The 22,619-nt window shown below is 43.7% G+C and overlaps 1 protein-coding gene across 1 annotated transcript in view; it reads right to left on the reverse strand.

Annotated features, from left to right (window-relative positions):
• LOC132464947 (synaptotagmin-9-like) overlaps positions 1-21,173 on the reverse strand; it is a 27,465-nt gene extending 6,292 nt beyond the window's left edge. Inside the window, 8 exon segments of the mRNA XM_060061581.1 lie at positions 10,996-11,244; positions 11,246-11,413; positions 11,415-11,458; positions 11,461-11,537; positions 11,739-11,956; positions 12,049-12,099; positions 12,516-12,691; positions 20,127-21,173. Coding sequence (XP_059917564.1) covers positions 10,996-11,244; positions 11,246-11,413; positions 11,415-11,458; positions 11,461-11,537; positions 11,739-11,956; positions 12,049-12,099; positions 12,516-12,691; positions 20,127-20,274 — 1,131 coding nt within the window. The 5' untranslated portion in view covers positions 20,275-21,173.
• Between the last annotated feature and the right edge of the window lie 1,446 nt (positions 21,174-22,619).

Consider the following 22,619-nt stretch of genomic DNA (forward strand, 5'->3'; position numbering starts at 1 on the left):
AACTATATAAAAAGAGTTTTGTCATTCGTAAATCAAAAGTGACTATCACCACGCTACATCTTGTTCACGAAACTAAGTTTGTTGTATTCCCCAACTCTGAAGTACAACACACACACACATTATATATTTCTGATCTACTGACATCATACGCTCTCTCTCACCCTAATTAACACCTGTGAACGTGTGGGGCGCCTCCCAAGGCTTTCTGAACAGAAGAACATTCTGAAGTGTGTGTGTGTGTGGGTGGTGGGTGGGTGGGTGGGTGGGTGGGTGGGCGGGCGGGCGTGTGTGTGTGTGTGTGTGTGTGTGTGTGTGTGTGTGTGTGTGCAGGGTAATGGGGACGGCGGTTCAAGCCATTTGGGTGATCTATTGACACAGAATCAAATGAGTCTGCCTTTCTCTTCTGATGAAGTCATAAACTGTCTCAACCTCTGCAAGGTTTACGGACACAGTGTGCCTTCTCTATATGCAAAGTATATATATATATATATATATATATATATATCAAAAAAATATATATATATCGATCAGGCACACTGGTAATCTCTTCCACACTTTAATTGTGTTGAGGATTTATGTGTGTCTTCCAGTTATGCACATGCTTGTTATAAACCACATTGTAAAATTGTGTGAACACACACGCACACACACACATATATATATATTTGACAATGATAGCAGTATCAACATATATATATATATGTTGATACTGTTATCATTGTCGAAGAAAAGCATTGAGTGGATTGATCTTGTGCAGGCTGTCAACATTTACCAGCCACCACGCTCCCCCTGTATAGGCAGGAAACACACCCAAGCATCAAGGAAACAAGTAGAGTTTGTTCATAAGATCAATGACAATGCTGTGTGTTAATGAGTCAGTTAGTCAGGCATGTCAGAGTAATAAAGATGAATCCGCCTCTCATTCTCTACACAATCAGAGCCCACCGCTGCCCCGGATGCCTCGGAGGCCCCCGCAACAATCTCATATTGATATAGCATGATTAAATTTGCATGGTTAATACAGGAGACAAACGCGGACCAAACAAACAAACCCCGACGGCAAGCACATAATGTGTTGGCGACCTCTTTCCCTGACGCACTTTTCTTGCCCTGCGTCAATTACTGTGACCCTATATGCACACACTAAATAACACACACACACACACACACACACACACACACACACACACACACACACACACACACACACACACACACACACACACAGTGGTAACATCTCCAAAGAATGAAATGAAAATCTAATAAATAGTTCCATCACACAGACACACACTCGCACGCAAAACACACACATTCCCAGGACAAGGTTTGCCGACTGCATAATGGCTGCCACTGCTCTTCTGAGCACTCAAATCAAGTCTGTGGTGGGAGTTATGGTCACTTGGGCCCAGCAAATGAAATTAGACGGGTGCTGTAGGGGCCCCAATAATGCAAGTAAAGTGTAGGCAGTCCATCTTCTCCAATTGTGTAGTTAACCACCATACCTCCCCCCCCCCCCACACACACACACACACCACACACACACACACACACACACACACTCTCCCCCCAACCCGTCTCTCTCTCTCTCTCTCTCTCTCTCTCTCTCTCTCTCTCTCAGGTACAGCCACGCAGTATGTCTGAGTATCTCTGCTCCTTCATCCTCTCTAGTCTGTCTCTTCTCTAGTTGTCCGCCTTCGGTCTTCAGTTTTGTCTGCGCTGCATTCATTTCGTGGCCATTTGTATATAGGAGGATATGCGATGGCACTTTAGCATGTCCAAGTTGAGTAAATGTACATACAATGTGTTTCATTTTATGCATCACATTATTGGATATGTATTTATCATCCTGTTTTGAAATGTTGATTTTAAGACGAATCAACATTCTCAAAACAGCCTGGTAACTATATATACATTATATATCCAATAATGCGATTCATAAAATGAAACACAATGTACGTACATCAAGCTTCTTTTGAAGTATAATAGCACAGTTGCCTAGAAGGGAGAGTTTGGAAGAGGGGAAAAAAGCACTTATCACTTTGTAAGGGAAGGAGTGCATGGGCCTGGACTTGGTTCAGCTCACTTCAACACTGGGATCTCCGGTTACATCACCCCACAGCATCCCCCTGTTACAGTACACACTATCTGCATGGCTGGACACGTGTTGGGCTGGTCTGCTGGGGGGCTCTGGAGCTGAATACACTCTGGCAGATTCGGGCTATTGCTCAAGGATCCCGCCGCCTCACCTCCAACACCCGCCCCTTCCTCGGGATTCATCCGCCACCTTGAAAGATCATGTATGACTAGTTTACCCTCACAAGTTGTTGAAATAATGACTTAGCACAGATTGATTTCAGCCCCTCTGAAGAATGACAAAGGGTGGAGCCTTTCAAGGCGTAGCGAGGGGGGGGTCTATCGATGTTTTGATATTGATCACATGCTACTCAGACCAATGAATAGACATGTTTTATGTTGTGGCAAAGTGAGCGCCCGTCATGTCATGGATTAAGCATTCAAGTGTAATCCATGATCTCATCGTTATTTCTGCGTGGAGGACTTGATCAAGGGATTACTCCAGGCTTTCAAGGAATTAACTAACTTAAATAAGATAACATTGCAATGAGTCTCATGTTTTATTTGCGTCACGTAGCGTTCTGTAGCAGATATGGTTAGCTTTCTTTGATCTCATATAATTCAAATGAAAACTTCATATGTATATATATATATATATATAAATGTGATATGAGTCCTTCATTCGGTATCATATCAAAGTTTCATAGGCTTTGAAATCTTGACAGGATTACGTGTTTATAAATCAAAAGCACTTAAAGCCGTCTCCTCGTCACGGTGACATCAGTGGAGCTGAACCACAAGACCCTGTGCAGCGAGGTGGGTCACAGTCCCACCGTCCCACAGACCCGCTGGCCCGGTGTGTTGTGACGGGCTGTTTGTGTGCCTCTTCTCCGTGCTTCGCGAGAAGGACCAGGACGACAGGCGGGACAGGGAGGAAAGGGGCAGAGACATTTAAAGGTGACATATTATACCACCAGGTGTGCGTGCGAATAGCCGTTACAAGCCGTTTGAAAGCCGGCATCTTCTGACATCACAAGAGGGCGTGTCCACCTAGATGTATGACGGAGAGATGAGCAGATTTTGCTACAGTCCACTAGGTAGGCTGGCAGGCTGATCTATCTAGCATACATCTAGGTGGACACGCCCACTTGTGATGTCCGATGAGGCAGATTTTCAAAATGGCTTGTAACGGCTAATCCCACTCACACCTGGCGGTCTAAATGGCACCTTTAAAAGAAAACAAGAAAGTGGAAAGAAATCTGCTAGAATATAAAACAATCCTTTCCCAGAGCTTTATGACGGTGTAGTCATGAGTACAAAGTAAATGAAAGTTTAAAAAACAAACAGAAGGCCCCACACCACGTGGGGCTCCTGAGTCGATCGACAGACTCGTATTTCTCACCGATCAATTCGGGGCAAGTGCTTGTTACACTGCTACATTTGTCGTCGTTAGGGAGTGTGAGTCTTCCCCTTACCGCCCCACAAGGACACACACAGGCACGCGCGCACACACACAAACAGGCACACACACACACTCACGCACACAGGGACCCACACACACGCACGCACACATGCGCACACGAAGGCAGACACACACATGCACGCACAATGTGCGTGACGATGCTGACCCCATTCATCATGCTCCTGATTACGGGCCTGGCAGTCTGGGGTCGATAGTATGGATCGCCTGGGGCCCTTACCGTCTTCAGCTCCAAAAAAATATCTTCTTCATCCCTCAACTAAACACGAGAACCAAGACGCAACCAGTGTGCATTCGTGTGTGATATACTGTACGTCTGTCGATTCTACATGTATATGTCCTCTTGATTCTACATGTATATGTCTTGTAGATCCTACATGTATATGTCCTGTAGATCCTACAGCCAGGTATATTTGTGCATCAAGATTATACAGGTATACAGGTATGTCATGTATATTCTACAGGTATACTTCCTGTACAGGTATATATCCTGTATGTGTCCTGTAGATTACGTAGATTACGTCCTGTAGATTCTAAAGGTATATGTCCTGTATAATCTAGACGGACATATACTGTAGAATCTACAGTAAACGTCCCCTAGATTCTAAAGTTCTTCTTCTGCAGAGTAGAGACATGCTGATTGACTCGTATCGCTAACCTATATCCATCGACGTATCCTCTGTAGACCGCCAGCACAATGCTAACCGGCAATTATAACAACAAATGTCCGGTTGCAAAGGTCCAGAAGGACTCGCCGACCGGACAGATGGGCGTTATCGGCATATGGCCCTCAGCAGAGCAGGAAACAGAGGGTCTTAGGAAATGAGCATGCTCCTCTTAGTCCAAGGCGGAGAAGTGCAATGTACGATCCCTCCTGGGGCAATCTATATTCAGGGAGGACCAGATACAGTGTAGAGCGTAAAGGATTGATCACGGGGAATGACTAATGGTTACAATAAGTGGTTGTCCAAGGGGCGAGTCTGAGTAGGTTACTTGCTTGATGATGCATATGTTGGGATTTGGGTCTGACACGACCTCATGCTTCTACAGTGAACACCAGATCATGTTTTGTTTGTTTCTTTACCAGGTTGGCACCAATAGGTTGTCAAGGATACAGGGAAGCTCCTGATTGGGCAGCGGCCTGCGAAGCAGACAAAGTGATGGGACAAAAGTTGATCGCAATACCTTTTTTGCAATGGATGATGTGGATTGTTCTTTATGCAAATGATGAGGTGGAGTGTTTCGGTAACATGTACTGATCGGAACATCTACATTCAAAAGAGTTCAAATGTATTTCCTGGTTTTGAGTACTTCCATCGACAATGTTGTAAATTCTCACAAGACGCAACAAGAAAGGGCAGCATCTTGCTTTACATATATTTATCAATTGTGTGATCTGACGAGAGATCTATAGTTCTATGACTTGGCTGTACCAGAGCTATTAAAGAGAGCTATGCCGTTCCCCTTGACATTAGTGAGTGTTTATGTGTCCCTGAGCGAGACACTTAAAGGGGTAGTTCGGAATTTTGGACATAGGGCCTGATTCCCAAGTGAGCATTGGTATTCTATATCACTGGAGACAGTTTTCAACACATTTCATACAGTCCTTCTAGTTGCAGAGTTCGCTCGTGCTAGGCTAGCGCAAGTCAACGGGCAATGCTAGCCTGCTATTAAAAACAGTCTTACCCACTCCACAGTACACCCGAGGTAAATCAATTATAACGACAGACTATAAATCTAAATGTCTGTTTATAGAATAATGTTAGAAATAAAACCAACCTTGCATTGCATTGCATTTTTAGGGAATTGCGGGGTCTCAGCAGCAGTGTTTATATTCCTGTACGTAGGCTACTGCAGCGGCGGACTGATACCTAGGTTACCTGCCGCTGTCATTGCTACAAACGCAGAGTACAGTGAACGAAGGAATTCTATAAGCGTATTCAATTAACAAGATATGCCCACGTTTGGAGGAGTTAGCGATGCATCTGCTTTTGAAGACGATTATGAGGAATTTGTTGTATCCAACGAACCGTACATGTACGAGCCGGTGTTTTTGATGTCCAAGCCAGCAGCAACAAGCCACAGTTGAGTCCTTTCTGGATCTCGCACTGGAAATTGGTGGAAACTTTGTGGTGCCCATCTGTACCGTTTATTTCTACAATTTCTAAAAGCACACTGAACCATCATGTTGCCTAGTCGTTCAATTGCGCTTCTGTCCACGCTTCTCTGTTTACGTTCTTCTGTAGTGATTCGGTTACAAACCTAACCAGCGCATAGTAAAATTCCGCTTCTGCTGAGAGAGTAGTCCCCTCGATGATTCATGCGATGCAAGGTTAGTTTTATTTCTAACATTATTCTATCAACACAGACATTTAAATCTATAGTCTGGCGTTATAATTGATTTACCTCGGGTCTACTGTGGAGTGGGTAAGACTGTTTTTAATAGCAGGCTAGCATTGCCCGTTGACTTGCGCTAGCCTAGCACGAGCGAACTCTGCAACTAGAAGGACTGTATGAAATGTGTTGAAACTGTCTCCAGTGATATAGAATACCAATGCTCACTTGGGAATCAGGCCCCTATGTCCAAATTCCGAACTACCCCTTTAACCCTAACTGCTGCTGACGAGCTGGCTGTCGCCTTGCATGGTTGACTCTGCCGTCGGTGTGACAATGTGTGTATTAACCGATGCAAGTAGCTTTCGATAAAAGCGTCTGCTAAACTCCCTAATTATAGAGTGTCAGCAAAAAGACTGCAAGTATCATGCTTGAGCACGGGGGGCAGAGTGTAGTGCATCAGGTGAATGAAGAGAAATGCATTTTTTTTTTATCTGCTTCTATTCAGCTGTGCAAATAACACGATCTACTGGTAATTGTGAATGCCCAATTATTTGCTGATATGCCATAGATTCATGTGATACAACTTCCTACACAACGTGAAGAGCAGTTGGCAGCAGGGGTGATCCTCTATAATCTCCTAAACCATTTTAAATAGGTGCCATTTGAATAAAGCAGGCAATATTTTGCCTGTAAGCTACATAATTCTCGCTGCAAAAGATGAATTGGGACAGCATCGCAAAATAATTGATTTGTAGCTTTTACCATACAAGTAGTTGGCAGCTATTGTGGCAATGGACATCAGGATATCCTCATGAATACTGCATGAGGAAATCAATATCGGATAACAATTGCCTCTAAATGGTTTAGGCCTTAATGAATATTATGCCAGCCTTCTTTCCCATCGTCAGAAAAAAAGGACCACGAATGCATGATCAAAAAAATGATAAGCTTGTAGAACATTGATTTGATGGTAAATCTCCATTGATGCTCATTTACTCTATTGCCTACATGGTGAATTGCGCCCTTGGTGTTAGCTTCACGTATGAAGCTAACACCAAGAATCTTCCTACTAGAACCATGTACAAACAAATTGTTCACGGACAGACAATTCAATGGACATGGTGTATGGCTTCATTAATTCGACGTGTTGATTTTTTGTTTGTTCTGCGTTTCTTTTCTCAATGTACACACTTATTAATTAGAAAAATTGTGAGCAACATGGGTAAACACAAATCTCAGTGGCATCGAAAGTGTTCTAAAAGGCAGCGTGTTGGCATGTGGACCGGATGTTTGGGTGCGTGTGGACGCACAGGGAGCCAAAGAAGTCATCATTAATAGACCAGCCAGCAGAGGTTGGACCAGCATACGGGGTTCCTGCCTTGAGAGAATGCCCCCAAGGGACCTGACCCAGATCTACTGGCGACGTGCAGTAGAGGGGTAACTGGGTGTGAGAGAGAGAGAGAGAGAGAGAGAGAGGAGAGAGAGAGAGAGAGAGAGAGAGAGAGAGAGAGGAGAGAGAGAGAGAGAGAGAGAGAGAGAGAGACGAGAGAGAGAGAGAGAGAGAGAGAGAGAGAGAGAGAGAGAAGAGAGAGAGAGAGAGAGAGAGAGAGAGAGAGAGAGAGAGAGAGAGAAGAGAGAGAGAGACCAAGAAGGTGACAGAGTATCTGTGAGGAGAAAAGGTTCAGACAAGTGTCTGGTCAGGCCCCAGCATGGCTGACCCACACCAAACGGTCGGTGATGAATTGAGAAACCACCTCTGATGTGTGCTTGACATTGCTCTTCACTGTATGTGTGTGTGTGTGGTGTGTGTGTGTGTGTTTGTCTGTTTTTGCACAAGCATCAATCACCCGATATGGCTTCTGATCACTTCTTACACTCTTGCTGAAGAAGAGAATGCATTCAATGAAAAAAAAGTGAAATCTATAAATAAATCACAACATGAAGAATCTTGTGAACTACAGAGACTGGGTTAATGTAGTCATATGTATGGAACCATATTTACCCTCCTGGGAAAAGCATCTTCAAAAGTATATTTTCCGACTGTATTGTCAAACTGTATCTCGATGCTGCAGCTCTGACAAATTGTATAAGAGGTGAGTAGAAGAAAGGAGAGAAGCTTTCAAAAACCATGAAAAACAGCTCATGAAGATGCTGAAACTATGGCTTTTCCTTCTTATATGTGGAGTGTGTGTGGTTGAGGGCTGGTTTAAGAGCCCTCCCCGAGTCATACCAATCAGACGGGGTGAGGCTGTACCCCCTGTGGTTTATTGTCCCAATACACACGGGCCAAACCACCATCACCACGCACAATCACTAGGTCTCTGACAGGGCAGCATGGAACACCTGCTCTGTGAGTTTTTATTCCTCAAACTATCAAAATAACTTGGCTTGCTCAACATCAAACCGGTGGGGTCCTGGTCGTAGGAGTGGCGTGTGCATGAGCAAGGTTAAACCACACCAATTCACAATATCAGACGTTTTTATTGAACCGACTGCCACAGAACACTTCCTCCAACATCATTTTGTGAATATTACCATCCATCCAAATTCAGAACTGGTCAGGAGACCAAATATATACATTTGAAACTTGAAACAAGAAAAAGTGAATATGATAGGCCAGGGGTCACATCTATAAATAGAAAAAGGTAAAAGCAACTGTAGAACTATACGGTTGCCGTAACAACAATCCAGAAGCTAAGCAACTGATCTCTCGCTATAAATGTTTCTTGTCATATCTCGAAACTCAATTATCAAACAGTAATAAAATACATCCATTTTCAATCATCCTTGCTCTGATTTAGTAGGGCTGGGGTGGTTTGCTTCCAACAGTATACATGATCTCTAGAACCTTTACTGCCACAGTGAACTGTGATTATTTTCATAGCTTGCACCTTTACCCCTTGTGGCGGCTATGCTTCAATCTGTTTGTGGTGGCGTTTCACTGGGAATTATAAAGAAAAGACAGAAATGTTTTGGTATTTGAAGTCGCATTAATGAGGTCACATTTAGTCAAGCATTTTAAGTAAAGCAAGGAATGCTACTCCTTTTAGATAGCTGGGGGCGGGGCGGCAATGTGTCTCTGCTACCTTGACCGTAGCTATTTTAAACATTTGAATGCTGTCTCTCTTGATTGGCTGCAGATAAAGCGCTCCTAGACAGACATCCCCCCGTGATATCTGTCGAGCACACTGCCCGTGTGCGTCTTGGTGTGCCAGTGAGCTTCGGATTTAATTCCATTGCCTAATGAAATGCAAACAGTATGTAGACACTGTATCCAGCCGCCAAAGCGAACGTGGCTCTTGTGGTCGCTGTTGATCTGGGTCACTACACCCCCCATGTGTTTCCCCGCGCCATCATTAAACATTAACCGTGTCTAAGTATATTTCTGTGTTCCTCCCTCTCGCAACCAAGATGAGTTTCAAACTCAAGAGGGAGCAGGAGACGGGCATCGCTACATTGTTGGGCTGTCTGCCCCCCCTTCCTCCCGCACACACCCCACACCCACACCACCCTCACCCCCCCCCTACCCCAGCTCTCCCTCCTGGCTGTCCTCGGTGGAGGTTTACAGGATATATTGCACTGTTCTTTGATTGAGTTGACTCGGTTAATCGGATGAAATGGATGGGAGTTAGGCTGGTACAAATATAGTACAAATGAACAGAGTGCTCTCTGTTCCGCATCCAAGTTACCTTATCAAGTCTGAATACAAAATACCGCTCCGCTGTTGCCCATCAACATTAATCTAATCATCCAGCAAATGGCCGATAAAATACCCTATACCCTCTAGTCTCAATAAAATATCTACTTCAACCTTTACACTTAATGTGTCTTGAACTTCAACAAAGGCCATTTTACAGCTACAATTAGTCGTATACGATCTATGGCTTTACATTGATGTGTTTTAATTAACTTAGCTTATCAACAACAATGCATTGTTGTGTCATCTTGGAGAACATTTCACATATCTCTATCCCTTTCCCTATTGGTCAGTTTCTGCTCGCACCTTGTCTAGCCTGTGAGTTAATGCTCCACAGCAGATTTCAAGGTGCCTCTGGTTGCGTCTGTAGTCGTACATTGATCAGCACCTTTGAACCTAGCTGATCTGCTCATTTCGTTCCTCGATTCAACGACTTAAAAGGTAGCATCTTCTCTCATGTCCCTCTCCTTCTGATGTAGTCCTCGTTCTGAACTCTTGAAGGTAGGAATACCCCCTTGAGATGTACTGTCAATTCTTAAAGAGATCAAATACACACACATACACATTGAAGTACCTCAAAAACAAAGCCAAACAAATGGTGCTGATTGTCAGCTTCTAATCCACACATAGCCTCACACTTGGCTCTTAGCTTCTGCCTGAGCGTTGTTTATTTCTCACTTCTCTCCTCTTAGTTGATAATAAGTGAGCTTCTTCACACTGTTAAAGCACTGCGGGCGTGGGAGAAATATTTTGGCCAAGACGATTAAATTCATCCTTTGGCTTTTGTTTTACTGTCTGTGTAAAGGTTTCAGAGTGTGTCAGGACAGACTCTGACTCTGACAGAGGAAATAGACGGTTGAATGTTCTGCCAACATTTGCTCCACCCATTCAGTAATACACCCTGTCAGCTTGAATTTCCTGGGCCATCCATCAGATGGACTTCTGGATTTGGCTTTTGTTTTTTTCTCTTCCTTTCTGTTTTCTTCCTTTTGGATTTGATTACATTATCGGTTATGTTATCAGCTGTGTTGCAATGTTTTGTTCATTGGATTTTCACATTGAGCCGCAGGAAGCGTTAAGCACCAAACTCTTTAAGGAGGATCCGTCACGCTCAGCTGTTTCCAAGAGAGCACTACCTTGTATGAGTGTTGGGACACAATTGCAGCCTGGAGCGTTAACTCTGGTTCAACGGGGAGAAAAACCTTCCGTGTATGTGTGCTCTACCGGTCCGATTCGGAAACACAAAACAGTTTGACTTTTTCAATGCGTAATGTCAGCAATGTCTTATTCTAACCATGGAGCCAAATTCTGTTCTATTAAAAAAAAATCCCCTTTGAGTAATTAAAGAAAGCTAGCAAATATAAATCGGACTCACACTGTCAGCAGAGATCAGAGGTTCTGGACTCACCGAGGTGACGTACTGTATGTCCCGGCACAGTCTGGTCTCCCGGGGGAAGTCGGGCAGATCCAGGAAGCTGTCCACCACCACCTGGCCAATCAGATCGTGGCGGGAGAAGCGGTCAAAGTCGTAAACGCTGAAGTGCAGCTTGCGGCCCGGCAGCTCTGCGTACGTGACGGGGAAGAGGAACACCTCGTCGAACACGGGCTGCAGTGTCTTGCGGTGCACCTTGGTCTGGTGCTTGGTCATGCGGTCGGGGCAGCAGGTAGATCTTGACGTACGGGTCAGAGGTGCCCGAGAAGTCCTTGGCGGGCAGGTCCTCGGCCTTGTGGATCTTGACGATCAGCTGCTCCAGGTCGCAGTCGAACTTCAGCACAAAGTGGAGACGCCCGCAGCTGTCGGCCCGCCGGCCCTCCTCCCCGTCGACCCGAGCGCTGCTTGTAGAGCTCCGGTTTGATCCGGCCCAGCCCGAGAGGGACTCCTGGCGCTGGAACTGCCCCGGGTTGAAGTCCGGGTTGGACAGGTTCATCTGTCTCCTGATGGAGTGGTGGCTGTTTTTGGGGGGGGAGGGATGTCGTTCATTCGTCAATGTCTGCACTCATGAAGTTTGGAACTACTGGGCGGTGTTGGTGTGTGGGTTTGTTTGCTTGGCAATCTGTGCTTGCGTTTGAAACTTAATTATTCACTGGACCTGACATGGAATATATATATATATATATATATATATATATATATATAGTGTGTAAACTGACCGGACAGACGAGGTGGGCTCAGTGATCTGTCTCTGGACCCGGTCTCTTGCGATGGTGTGGAGGTGGTTCTTCTCCACTTTGCTCTGGGCCTCCAGGGGGATGTCCGGCGAGGTGTGGCTGATCTTCATGGCTGAATCGGGGACGGCCACGCCCGCCGGTGGCCCCGTCATGTGCTTGACACACGCATCCTCACTGTACTCCCTCTCCTCTCCATCCACCTGCACAGAACACAGTTAAACATTTGTATTTTTGCAATTGTAACCATATTTTAATCAGAAAATATTATTTATGTTGATAAAGGGGAACATACTTGAGGGTGAATATGTGGTAGGTTGTAGTAATAGAGGAAGGGACGGATAGACTGTGAATTCACACAATAGATGTTTTTTTCAGTATACTAGAGTAGACGGTATCATCTTGCATCCGCTAGCAAAGATGCACAGGTCTAAATTCAATGTTTGAGTCGATTTCCTGCTAATATTGAAGTGGTATAGCTGCTGGTGATACCACATTAACAACCATATTGGAGTTTTACAGAAACAACAATAACATTTAAAATGGGCACTTGAATATCTCTGATGTGCACAGCGTCTCTCTCTCTCTCTCTCTCTCTCTCTCTCTCTCTCTCTCTCTCTCTCCTCTCTCTCTCTCTCTCTCTCTCTCTCTCTCTCTCTCTCTCTCTCTCTCTCTCTCTCTCTCTCCTCTCTCTCTCTCTCTCTCTCTCTCTCTCTCTCTCTCTCTCTCTCTCTCTCTCTCTCTCTCTCTCTCCTGCATCACCTCTGTTAGCACAGGCTGCTGGTCCCCCCCCAGGAAGTGAGCCCCCTTGAAGACGTTGGGCAGGAAGCGTGAGCTCCAGGGCACCCAGCACAGCTTCCAGGACACGAAGAGCGAGACGCTGAACAGCGCCAGGCCACAGGCGGTGACCAGCAGCGACAGCAGGCTGACGGAGACATCTAGAGGGACGGGGTGGGGAGGGAGACACACGGTCAGTCATTGGGCGTTGCAGAGTCGGCTTTTATTTGGTTATTGAGTCACACTTTATTCAATTTGAGACAGATGGCCAATTTCGGAACATATTGAAAAAATAATTGATATAATCATATCAACCTATAATGGAAGGAGTCTCTGTTTTCATATGTTATTCGTATGCATTTATGTATGTATGTATGTTATGTATATTTGTCGATATATCTATATTCCATTGTAAGTTAAGATCTGAATAAAAGTATTAATATTTATGTATGTATGTTTGTACTGTATATATGATGTGATGTATGTATGTATGTATGTATGTATGTATGTATGTATGTATGTATGTATTTATGTATGTTTGTACTGTATATATGATGTTATGTATGTATGTTTCTATGTAATTATGTATATTCCTATATGTCGATATGTATGTATGTATGTATGTATGTATGTATGTATGTATGTATGTATGTATGTATGTATGTATGTATGTATGTATGTATATGTTGATATATATGATGGTATGACTATGTATGTATGTATGTATGTATGTATGTATGTATGTATTTATATATGTTGATATATATGATGGTATGTATGTATGTATTTATATATGTTGATATATATGATGGCATGTATGTATGTATTTATATATGTTGATATATATGATGGTATGTATGTATGTATATATTTTATGATGGTACGTATGTGGCGGCTCGCCTATAGAGGGCGCTGGGGCGCCGCCCTCCCGCCGACCGGCCATCTTTTCTTTTTTAAATATATTTATATATTTTTTTTTTAATAATCTTCTCATTTTGAGAATTAATCTATTTGAATTGCATTCGAATAATGCATTTACTTTAGAATATCTTTAGAATCCCCCATAATTAAATGTTACTTCACTTAGATGTTCAACGTTCACTTTGATGAAGTAGATGTCTTCCGTGGGGCGCATTTCGCTCAGCCCCACATGCCTGAATTATTAGCCAATGGTTCCCCCGTTGCTAGGCAGAAAAGTACATAATTTCGCCAATCAGCGTCGTCGAATTGTATGGCTTTGTGGCGCTCAAGATATAGCCCCAAGCGCAGTGCACCGTCCACTGCGCGTAACCGCGGATTTGCCATTACCTCAGAGATCAGCAAGATGGCGACTTTGAGTATTGCTACCACTGTTTCCCTGTGAGTTCAGCTAGCCCCAAATTCAGTTAAGTCTTTCCTTATGAATCCCTTCGAAAGAAGAACATTTGCAGAAAAATTGCAAGTAAAATAACTCGGAGCAGAAAAGCCAGAAGTGAACATAAGCCAACAAGCAAGAGAAAAGGATAGAGCCTACAAGAGAAGTTTTTCCAGAGAGGTTCAGGCTTGGCTAACTAGCTGTGGGTATGCCAATGCAATTTTTTGCTTTCCTTGTATACTTTTTAAAACAAGTGCGTGTGATAGTTCGTGGATACAGACAGGGTTGACAGACCTGAAACATCTGTCAGAACGGATAAAAAAAAACACAAGCGAGCAAGAGTGCATATGAACAACTGTGTGAAGCTAGCCATGCTAGAGGTAAGCAACTTCTATTTATTCCACTAGCCTATATGTATTTCCCTTGAGATGGACACTGGTTGCAGACCCTCACAACCTCCCCCCACCCCTTTCAAGTGTACTGTATATAGTTCTCTGCAAACCTATGGTGGGACCAGGCCTTTATTGTGCATATTGTATATAGTCCTCTGCAAAGCTATTCAGTGTACACATACTGTATATAGTTCTCTGCAAACATGGTGGCATGAGGCCTTCAGTGTGCATATTGTATATAGTCCTTTGCAAACCTATTCAGTGTACACACTGTATATAGTCCCCTGCAAACCTATGGTGGCATCAGGCCTTCAGTGTGCATATTGTACTGTATGTAGTCCTCTGCAAACCTATGTTGGTATCATGCCTTAAGTGTGTCTTCAACAACCACACACAAAAGTTTGCACATTTACATGAATTTTGTGGAATTCATATTTCATTGTATTTGTCTAAATGCATACTAATGCAGACTGTAGATATATTTATGAGTGACGTTTACCAACGCAATTACATGGTTACTTGGCCGTAACACACTCACCCATTATCTCTATCTCTCTCTCTCTCTCTCACTCACACAGAGAGAGAGAGGGAATGTTACCTTGTGTGTAATTCACAGTTATTGTTGATGTATCTGCACTCTTAATGTTGCTGATTTCTACAAGGCAAAAAATTAACTTAAAACTTACTTCTCTGGCCCCATTCGTCTTTGTAAGTAAATGTTCTTTTTTTGCCTTTACTATTTTGTCAGAATGCACCAGAATGCTTCGTTTGTTTGTGAAAATCACAAAAAAATCTTGTGGGGGAGGATGCCCCCAGACCCCCCTACAGGGGTTTGGAATGTAAACGTTCAGCCCCTCCTCAAATAAATTCCACCAGCCGCCACGTTTGATATATATGATGGTATGTATGTATGTATGTATGCCTATCCTTCACACTTGGCAGGTGTACTACTAAGGTCCCCCTTGCTGAGGACCAAAGGAAGAGCAGTGTTGAGTGCGAGCTCTTGAGAGCTCCAGGATATTTTATTTGGAGTGCATTACTACCAACTTTTTCACAATAAATGCTTTTGTTCACGGAAATAGCAACCTGGAAATAACCCAGTCCACAATAGCTAGCTGTTGGCAATGACAGCAGCCAGTTGATTATTTCTTGTTCGCTATTAGGTTGAACACTATCTCACTTATATGAAAGGAGTCTCTGAATGTATATCGGTATGTATGTCTTGATGTATGCAATGCATCCATATATGGTTGTCTGTCCTTTGATTTTCCCGAAAAGGGTCTAACACCTGCCCCAAACACACCTAGCTGTATCCTTATCCTCAAGTTCATTCATGATGCTGTTATATTTCAAGCAAATTACATTCTATAATTTCATTCTATACAGTCATTTTGGATATTGGATATTCACTCTCCTGTAGAGATTACTTTCTGATGGCTGTGTTAAGTAAAATAGTTGCTCTCCAACGACACATTACTTCACATCACTTAGTCTCACTCGGTCAATGAGAGAGAGAGAGAGAGAGAGAGAGAGAGAGAGAGAGAGAGAGAGAGAGAGACACACACACACACACACACACACACACACACACACACACACAGACTGAACAAAATGCAGCCATAAAACTAACGGATGTCTCTACTCGGGGAACTGGACGAATGTCTTTTCCTGTCTTTGGAGTCAATCAAGCTTTTGAATTCCCCCGACGGACACAAACACGATGGCCCTCTTTCCTTCATTTGACCTAAATCCTCTATTGATGAGGCCGTGTGGGTACTGTGCACGGCCTGATTATCGAGCCTGTCAAAGGGGGATACTGCCAATACTCATTGGACCCCCGGGACAGCCTGCCAGAAGAGGAGAGGAGGTTGAAAGAAAATGGGGTTTCATCTTCTGAGCAGTTTTACGTCACTCACAGGAGGCGAATTGCTGGGGCAGATGTATCGTCCTATGATACAGCCAGCTACGCACACACACACACACACACACACACACACACACACACACACACACACACACACACACACACACACACACACACACACACACACGTTTCCATACCGATTTCCATTTTTAGCTTGTCACTTCACAGTCGCCTCGTTTTCGAGCACATGACTTATTAATGTTAAGGGTATATGTAAGCATGTGCAAACTCTGCAGGGTTCACTAAGTCGAGAGAATACAGATTTATTTTGAAGCCACAGACACACATAGACACACAAACGCACACATACACACACACACAAACAAACACATACACTTCTACAAGCAATAATCTCAAGAGCTTGGATGTAGCGATGTGTTTGTATGGACAGAAAACCAAGGGAATGAATGTTAGCTCACTGGCTGATAAAGTGTTTGCTCCCCTCATCTTACCCACATCTGTTCTCGATATATATGTGTATCTATCCCTGTTCTATCTCTCTTTGTCCCTCCCCCTATTTAACTATCTATATATCTACAGATCGATAACGGTTCTATTCATCCAGTCTTCCATCTATCTCTCCATCTATTCAATACATTGATCTTTTAAGATAGTTATATAGACTTAATTTCTATCAAAATCTTTCACCGGAAATATGTTTACCCCTATCAACTGAAACCTCCAGGTACTGCATTTTATTAAAGGAAAGTGAGACCAATGATTCAGATTGAACACCGTCCATTCAATTCTATGAATTTGAGAATTGAGGCACCGTACATGCGATTACATCATAGGCGATCTTAACCTTTTCAAAAACAGTCTGTTGGAAATAATATCCTCTAGCCAAGTATAAACCAGATGACCATGAGAGATAGTGTTTTTGGGTGGCTACTCACAATGTAGGCAACCCAGAGAGAGAGCCACCAAGATAAACTGTGTGACTGCCAGTGAGTAGCAATAGTGCACCGGAGCCTATACACAACCTGCCTATACAGAACCTTTTGAGTCAACATGGGCCTTCGGCTGTTGCCTTTTCACCATTGTCCAATCTCTGCTGTTCTCCGAGGCTGCCTTGCGATGGCAGCCAGAAATATATATTTGTTTTATGTTCTGAGGGAACTTAATGTTTCCCTGCCTGCATTTGGGCCACTTTTATGTTTAAAAAAAGATGCAGACATCGCATCCGTAGTTGAGTTCAAAACATGTGGATGGCACCATTATCAAAAGAAAATTAACCATTTTCCCTTTTAGTATTCCCCACGTTTACTTTATCTCGTGTTTGCAAGTCTATGCACCGAGCAGTGAAAATTTTGACCATGGGTGGGGTAGACTTCCCTTCTGGCTAAACATACAAAACAACAAACCCTGGCTGTTTTATCAGTCAGTCCATACAACGCTGTTGACAATCCAAAAATAATTACTGCAAATGAAAAGATATATTGAAATATATTGACAGTGGTGACTCTCAAAGGTTACGTCACTAGGGCGGGGTGATTAGGCTGCACATTGATCCATCTAATCAATGTTTATGCGATCTAATCACCATCCAGAAAATAATGATCATGTTTTTCACCAGTAGCTATCTTCTCGTTAAACCCTGTGAGAGTAGTACAGTTTTCCCTCAGGACTCCTGGAGACCAGCTCAATATGCTGCAATAAACAGCTCTGCCAGCAGCGAAGTCAGTAACAGAGCCAGCCAGCCGCTGCAAGAGATGGGCAGAGACGGGCAGGGCCCAGGTGGGGCTCGAGGAACGGGCATAGGGATGCGCAGAGGTAAATAAAAAATATCAATTATGACAGAGAAAAAAGGTTGAGTGGGTGCAGTTCAACTACGACACCCAGGAGGCAACTGGGCGAGTTCGAAAGAGAAGAGAGGGAGAATTGAAGTCAGGAATTGGGAATTGCTGTAAAGGGGAGCAGTGGGAAAGAAGGGAAGTGATGATGCTTCAGTTGGAGTAAGGGTGGGTCTGGGAGAGGTGAGGAGAGGAGGAGGGAGGAGAGGAGGAGATAAGATGCAGCGTGCAGATGAGTTGATAAAAAAATTTGAAGAGCCAAACAGAGGAGATGAGAGGGGAGGAGAGGAAAGGAGAAGAGAGGGGCTGAACAAACAAGAGAGTAGCGGAGATGAGAAGAGGATGTAGCACAGGAGAAAAGAACAGAGGAGGAGATGGGAGAGGAGAAGCCAACTAATAGATTTACTGGGCTCATTCATTAAAATCATATGAGGTTGAGATATTTCCAAAACCTAAAAGTCAATGAGGTTATGTTGCCAGGCAACAACAATACCACTGTAATGCAATCAAGGATGTAATGATACCTCGTCGTCTCTCATTAACCCGAATCCCGGAAGCCATGAAAAAAATCTCTCTCTCTCTCTCTCGCGCTCTCTCTCTCTCTCGCTCTCGCTCTTGCTCTCGCTCTCTGCCTCTAACTATTCATTTGTGTATTTTTCAAACCTTTAAAATGCTCTGTGTAGAATGAAAGCATGATAGCATTCTCAACGATCTATGCTATTACTACCTCTAATTGTCAATGCCATTGTCAATGAGTATCATCCATAATTAAACACAATGCCTCGATTATTAAATAACGCATGCTTTTGAAACATGGATGGAAAATATGAGGGTGAATTGTGGATCATTTCAAACTGAATTAACCGTTTTGAATGTGAGGAAAATCCTAAGTAACATTGTAACGTTGTTCTGCTGCATAGAATGTAACCTTTAGTGGTCGGAGCAGAGTCTCTGCTATAAGATCTGGGAGGAACCCCGAGCACCCAGGAAGTAGTATTTGTAGAGCAGCGGCTTGGATCGGCCCGGAGTGGTGGATGTTTGGGCTACATGAAGCGGGGATTTCTAACGGGTGCCGCCACGAGGAAATGGGTCAGAGTTTCTCAGTGGACTCACTGGTTGCTGTAAGTTCTTTTTTCATACATGTTTAATGATGGATTGTAAGATATTTAAGCATAATCAAGCACCCAGGCACCAGCTGCTTTCAACCCCATGCACACACACACACACATATATGCACAAATGCATGCATGCACACACACAGAGATGCTTGCATGCATACTCCTGCATACACACAAACACACACACACACACACACACACACACACACACACACACACACACACACACACACACACACACACACACACACACACACACACACACACACACACATACGGGTGCGCACTGTTTATGCTACTGAAGTATAATATACCCTTTTTTTTAAGCAACATGCTCAACAGTTCTGTTTGGGATGATCATCAATGTATTGCTTTTAACAATGGAGAATGGTTAAAAGAGGAGAGGTGAGAGGTGGGGCATCTCTCTCTCTCTCTCTCTCTCCCTCTCCCTCTCCCTCTCCCTCTCTCTCCTTCTTTCTAGCGTTCACGTGCCATCTTTGATTATGTCTGATAGAAAGTTTTGCTCTAGGGCATAAACGGGTCAGAGTATTTATTACCTTATTTTAAATCAGGTCAATTAACAGACGCCTTTTCAAAAAAAAAAAAATAATAATTGTACTCATACCTATAAATTGCTTACATTCGTAACCTATATCGATCACTGACATATCGATGACAGGAAGAGTAATCGCAGGGATTTTTGAGGCGGGAGTCCAAACCAACAGCTTGCGGGACGCTACCCCCATACGGCATGCAACAAGTTACTGCTATGGTGAATTTAGGCAACCAACCAGGAGAGAGTGAGAGACCCCGCCAGTCCTCTGTGAGAGAACAGACCGGCTCCATTCCCATTGAAGGTTTATACTAACGTCAAACACGAGAAAATCAAGAGGTAGCCTTCAAAGAAACGTCAAACCCAACCTGGCCTTATTTCATGGAAGTTCTGTTTAGGACTCTATTACAAATGTTTGTTTTGCAAAAAACATGGGAATAGAATGAGATGACCGTGTCTTGCCTGAGTCGGTGTACCGCGGTCTAGCGAGGTCTCTGAAGTAGTAGATGAAGTCCAGGCAGTTGTCGTTCTGCACCTCGCCTCTGGAGCACAGGTCGGAGAGCAGCTCCAGAGCTTCTCGACAGATCTCATCCTCTCTTTCTGCAGGCATTGCCCACCAGCATCCTTCTGACTTGGGTCGAGCACTCCGACTGATCCCTTCCCCCCAACGCCTCACAAACACTTAACCCAAGTCACCCTAGGCTACTGGCTGAGGGAACACCCCTTGGAAAGAAAATATTATTTCCACCAGAAATATCCTTCTCTCGTCAGATTTCTAGACGCCGATATTCTCCCAAATATGCTCGAAAAAAAACAGCATCTACGGATTTGAATTGTGTGAAAGATGTCTAACATTTCGTAGAGCATCGCTTCGGAAAAACTAGTTGTGTATACGAACAAAACGAAACTACACAATCCACAGTGCCAACTCGGCTCACAACTCTCGCTCACTCTCTCGTTCAATTGAACTGAACTCCTTTCCACGCCATCCTCTCCTGCTCTGTGGGCGCTGTCCGTCCCTCTCGGGTGCTGCTGAGCGCACAAGTGATCCCGGATGCAACAACCGCGGCGTAAAGGAGCATCTCAATGGTTTTCACTGCGCTCCATTACTTCATTCACTGAGATGAACACACGGGATGCTCTGTTATCCTTCCTAATTCCCCCCTCCCCCGAACGCTCCCTCTACCCTAACCCAAAGTGTCCCATTTAAACTAGGGAGTGGTCATTCTCAGAGGTTTTGCTTCTTTGTTTCTACCATGTTTGCAATCTGAATATAGCACGGGTGAATTGAGCACCCCTCTGTACTGAATCGAGGATCGATTTTGATTCGGGAATATTTTTTTTCTTTATCGAGGAACGATTTTTCGAATAGTGACCTCAACCCTGAAAATAACCAATAAAACCAACATATTCTAGTCCAGTGTTGTCTCCCACCCAGCGTGGGAAAACCACGCATTAAAAGGGAGACTGACACAGATTACGCTCATCTCAGGTTTTCAAGCACGCCTTCTATTTCTCACTGAAATAACGCTTATTTGCCTGCGAATAAACCCTGCCTTTGAAAGCGGTTCGCACAGCCTACAGTAGGCTACTGCTCTACGAAAGAAGCTTCGAATTTGAAAAACGATCTATTAGTTATCGCTATTACTACCTACTATCTATGAGTATTAGCCCACAGTATTACTACTATAGAGAATGATTGGCCATCGGATGATTCGGGAAGATTCCTCAGCACTGTTTTTGATTGATTGATTGATTTTATTATGTTGATATGTCCTGCACCCTTTGGGGCACCCAGCCAATATGGGTTTATAAGACATTGTTGCAAACAAACAAACAAACGATAGGCCTACAGTACAGAATAAGGCCTACAAGTATTCAGAACAACCCATGATTATGATTACAATTACATAATCATAAACAGACTAAATACATAATTATAATCAGGGGAAAATTTCTCTTTGTCTTCTGACCCCAGCCAAACTTGTAGCCATAGCCGTTATATACCCCCTTCCCTAGACTAAAACAAATCAGGATTTCTAGCTTGCACTTTTTAAAAAAAACAAGATGTCCTTAGGTCATTATACCTGGACAATAAATCTTCCCACCCCAATTGCCAAATGCAAGGGAAAGGTTCTGACCTGAGCACACGGATAACGTTGTCTTCGTTCTCAATTACAGGTAACGTAAGGTTCAGTATGGAGGTCATATTTACTTGTGATATAAGTTCTAAATGTTGTCTTATTCCAGATGAGTTAGCTATATTGAGCTATACCTGTAGCTGCAACTCAAGCCACTAGATGCTGCTAATAGGTTAACTGGCATTGCAACAGCACAGATGTATGGACCTATTAACAAATAAGATAGACAATGTATCTTTTTACTCGTAAATGCCCGAAAGCCAATGATCCTAATACTTATCGCCTCCTTCCCCAAATCAACCCGCCCTCTTTCTCTACATTACTTACTCTACTTCGGTTTGTTTATGGCCTTACATACATTGGCAGTAAAGTTGCAACTCTTGGTCTTTAGCCTCTGGGTTAATCTCTATTAGCACTCTGACACATGCCTCCTCCGTGCATTACTCCATTTCCTCTCTGCGAGGTGTGTCACAGCCAGGGGTTTAACGCTGCTGAGCAGATGTTTGGAACCCGCGAGAGAGGGATGGAAACAGCCTCCGCGCCGGGCCCACATGCACGGGCTGACCTTTAATGATGGAAGTAATGAAGGACTTGAGGCAAAGCAAATGTCATGGCGCTGTGGGACAGAGAGCCTGGGTGGATGAGCTAATAAAGCCGTATCTGTATTGGGAGATGGGGGAATCGAACCGACAGCCCCTCGGAAAGCTTTATTTGTAGAAACACCCCCCAATGAATCCCGTTACACTGATAACACTTGAATAATAATTTAATTTTCCCAGTACTTTTAATTGTGTGCGTATGTGTTTATAACAGT

The sequence above is a fragment of the Gadus macrocephalus genome, chromosome 9, assembly GCF_031168955.1.
Source record: "Gadus macrocephalus chromosome 9, ASM3116895v1".
In the NCBI taxonomy this organism is placed as follows: Eukaryota; Metazoa; Chordata; class Actinopteri; order Gadiformes; family Gadidae; genus Gadus; species Gadus macrocephalus.